This window comes from Gambusia affinis, linkage group LG19, assembly GCF_019740435.1.
Source record: "Gambusia affinis linkage group LG19, SWU_Gaff_1.0, whole genome shotgun sequence".
Taxonomy (NCBI): domain Eukaryota; kingdom Metazoa; phylum Chordata; class Actinopteri; order Cyprinodontiformes; family Poeciliidae; genus Gambusia; species Gambusia affinis.
In genome coordinates, this window is record NC_057886.1 from 23,910,035 (window position 1) to 23,912,850 (window position 2,816).

A 2,816-nucleotide genomic window follows, 5' to 3' on the forward strand; every position below is an offset into this window, starting at 1 on the left:
GGTGTGAATAGTTTTTGCAGGAGGCAGCAATTCTTTGAAACTCTAGCTCAGAACAGAGACATGGCCCCCTCCCTTTCTGCTGTTTGTCTGTGGGTCTATGTCTCTGTATGGCTGCGTGTGTGTGTGTGTGTGTGTGTGTGTGAAACTCTAGCTCAGACCAGAGACACAGCAAAAGGGAGGGGGGTCATTTCTCTGTGTGTGTGTGTGGGTCTGTGTCTCTGTGTGTGATTTCTCCATACCATACTGTAACTCAAAATCTGTTTTTTTTTAAAATGCTTTTTCAGTAAAGTATTGTTTAGAATTAAAGCAGCCTTACCTAACTTATCGTAATCACGTAATTATATTTCACAGCTTTGAGCGCCAGAGAAATACGAAAGAGGATTTCAGCAGAAAATCTGCAAGCAAGAATTGTTTTGCTGGACGGATTGATTAAAGGTATATTATTTGAATTTATCTTGTAAAATCACATCTCATAACTGTTAGAAGTTTATTCCCAATTATTTATTCCCAATTATTTATTTATTACAGAATCGTTCCTACTGTTGGAGCAACGTCCTGCACACAAAAGAGGGTTGGGCCGCAACAGAGACAAAGTTAAAATCCTGCTACGAGCCATCAGAACAGTGCTGCATAATGTTTCCTCTGATGCAAAGGTGATTGTGAAATGATTCATGTATGATTTCATGTATGATTTGTCTCTTATAACTCAGTAAAAATGAATGATCAAGAAGGTAGAATTGAATTATCTCAATCTGATTATTCTCAGCAAATTGCAAACAATATTCAAACTCTACAAACACTCGCATCAGCATTGAGTACTGGGGAAAATAACCCTTCACAGAGTCCTGCTCACAGCCCTGCTAGATTCCCTGATTTAAATCCGTCTGCAGTGTCAAATTATTTCCGACGGATCGACGATGCACTCCGCGGTCTAATTGATTACATTTCACCAATAAACTCGCCTATTGGCTCACCCGCTGCCTCATCAGTGTTGAATGAAAGTTTTCAAAATACAGAATCTCAATCAGATTATTCTCAACAAATTGCTAACAATATTCAAACTCTACAAACACTTGCATTAGCATTGAGTACTGGGGAAAATAACCCTTCACAGAGTCCTGCTCACAGCCCTGCTAGATTCCCTGATTTAAATCCGTCTACAGTGTCAGATTATTTCCAACGCCTTGAAGATGCACTCCGTGGTCTAATTGATTACATTTCACCATTAAACTCACCTATTGGCTCACCCGCTGCCTCATCAGTGTTGAATGAAAGTTTTCAAAATACACAATCAGGGTTACCATCTGAAGCAGTTTCTGAGACAGATGATGAAGATGATGATGAGGATGAAGCACAGCAACACGGAGGTAGTCTAAATACAGATCAGAGGGTTGAACGTCAGCGCTTCAATAACATTGAATTAAGGAGATCATTATCAATCCCACCTCCAACTCATGGCATACCCGATATTGCAGAATTCTACACAACAGTCATGAATGTTTTAACTGATTTGGCTGACGCTGCAAGTTCTATAGCTGCACGTAATGATGTCCTACAGTTAGAATTAGTGGGGGATAATATTTCTCATCATATAACTGTTTCTGTTACTGACAATGATGCAATCCTGCCTGCGTTTGAGGAATTTTTAGATGAGCTGGTTCAATCTAACGCAGAGCTGCCTTCAGAAAGTAACTTAGAGCTGGTTCTGCAGATAGTTACAAATCCCACTGGAGGTACCAAACGCAAGGCTGAAAGAACATTGGAATGTGAATTAATAAAAAAGAAGAGGCGTCACCTGTATATTGTACAAAATACCGGTAACCAACTGTGTTTTGCAATCAGTCTCGCACATCTCGCTCATCCTGAATTTACAGATAAACAAGCTTTCGAACAGGGGAGAAACTGGCAGCATCAAGCGGGTCTATCTGATCAGACACCGGTTACATTCAGCGACGTTGCTAAGTTTGAAAACATTCTACAAAGAAAAATTGTAGTGTTTCATCGAACCTCAAACAATAGGGCTTTCTCTAAATTTGAAACAGATTTCCAAAATCGATCAAATCCTTGCTTTCTACTCCTCCATAATAATCACTTCTATGGCATTAAGAATCTTGCTGGTTTCACCGGATCAAGATACATCTGCAAATTTTGTTACAGCAGTCATAATAATTCTAACACCCACCACTGTCAAGGCTTTTGCGGTGTTTGCTGCAGTTACACTTGCACACACCTTCAGTACAAACCGGTAAAATGCAGTGACTGTAACAGAATCTGCCGAAACTCAACGTGTTTCGATAGACACAAAGAACCTCGTGCTGAAATGCTTGTGAGTAATTGTGAAATGATCAAATATTGTTCTACCTGTAAAAGGTTATATTACGTTCCCATAACCAAGGAGAAAACTTTACACGTATGTGTATCTAAATGTGTAATCTGCGGTGAAAAAAATCTACCTCCAGGTATAGATGTAACGCTTAATGAACACCAATGCTACATTCAAACCAGCGCTACTGATCCCGAACTTCATGACAAACTTGTGTTTTACGATTTCGAATCCTTTTTTGATCAGAGCGGCGCACATAAGCCCTTTCTAGTCTGTTCAAAAACAGTGAAAGGTGTTGAATGGCATGCTTATGGTCTGGATTGTGCACAGCAATTTCTTCTGCATTTTAGAAGACCTTTGTACAAAGGGTTTGTGTTTATCGCTCACAACTCACGCGGGTACGATAGTTATCTAATCCTTAATGCGATGGTGCAGTTAGGAATAAAACCTCATCTAATCATGCAAGGAGGAAAAGTTCTCTGTTTCACGGATT

The 2,816-nt window shown here is 39.8% G+C and overlaps 1 protein-coding gene across 1 annotated transcript in view; it reads left to right on the forward strand.

Moving 5' to 3' along the window:
• Window positions 1–685, forward strand: part of LOC122821600 — a 3,833-nt gene extending 3,148 nt beyond the window's left edge. The window contains exons 9-10 of the mRNA XM_044099671.1: window positions 352–435; window positions 529–685. Coding sequence (XP_043955606.1) covers window positions 352–435; window positions 529–668 — 224 coding nt within the window. The 3' untranslated portion in view covers window positions 669–685. The remainder of the gene's footprint in view (window positions 1–351; window positions 436–528) is intronic.
• The last annotated feature ends 2,131 nt before the right edge of the window (window positions 686–2,816 follow it).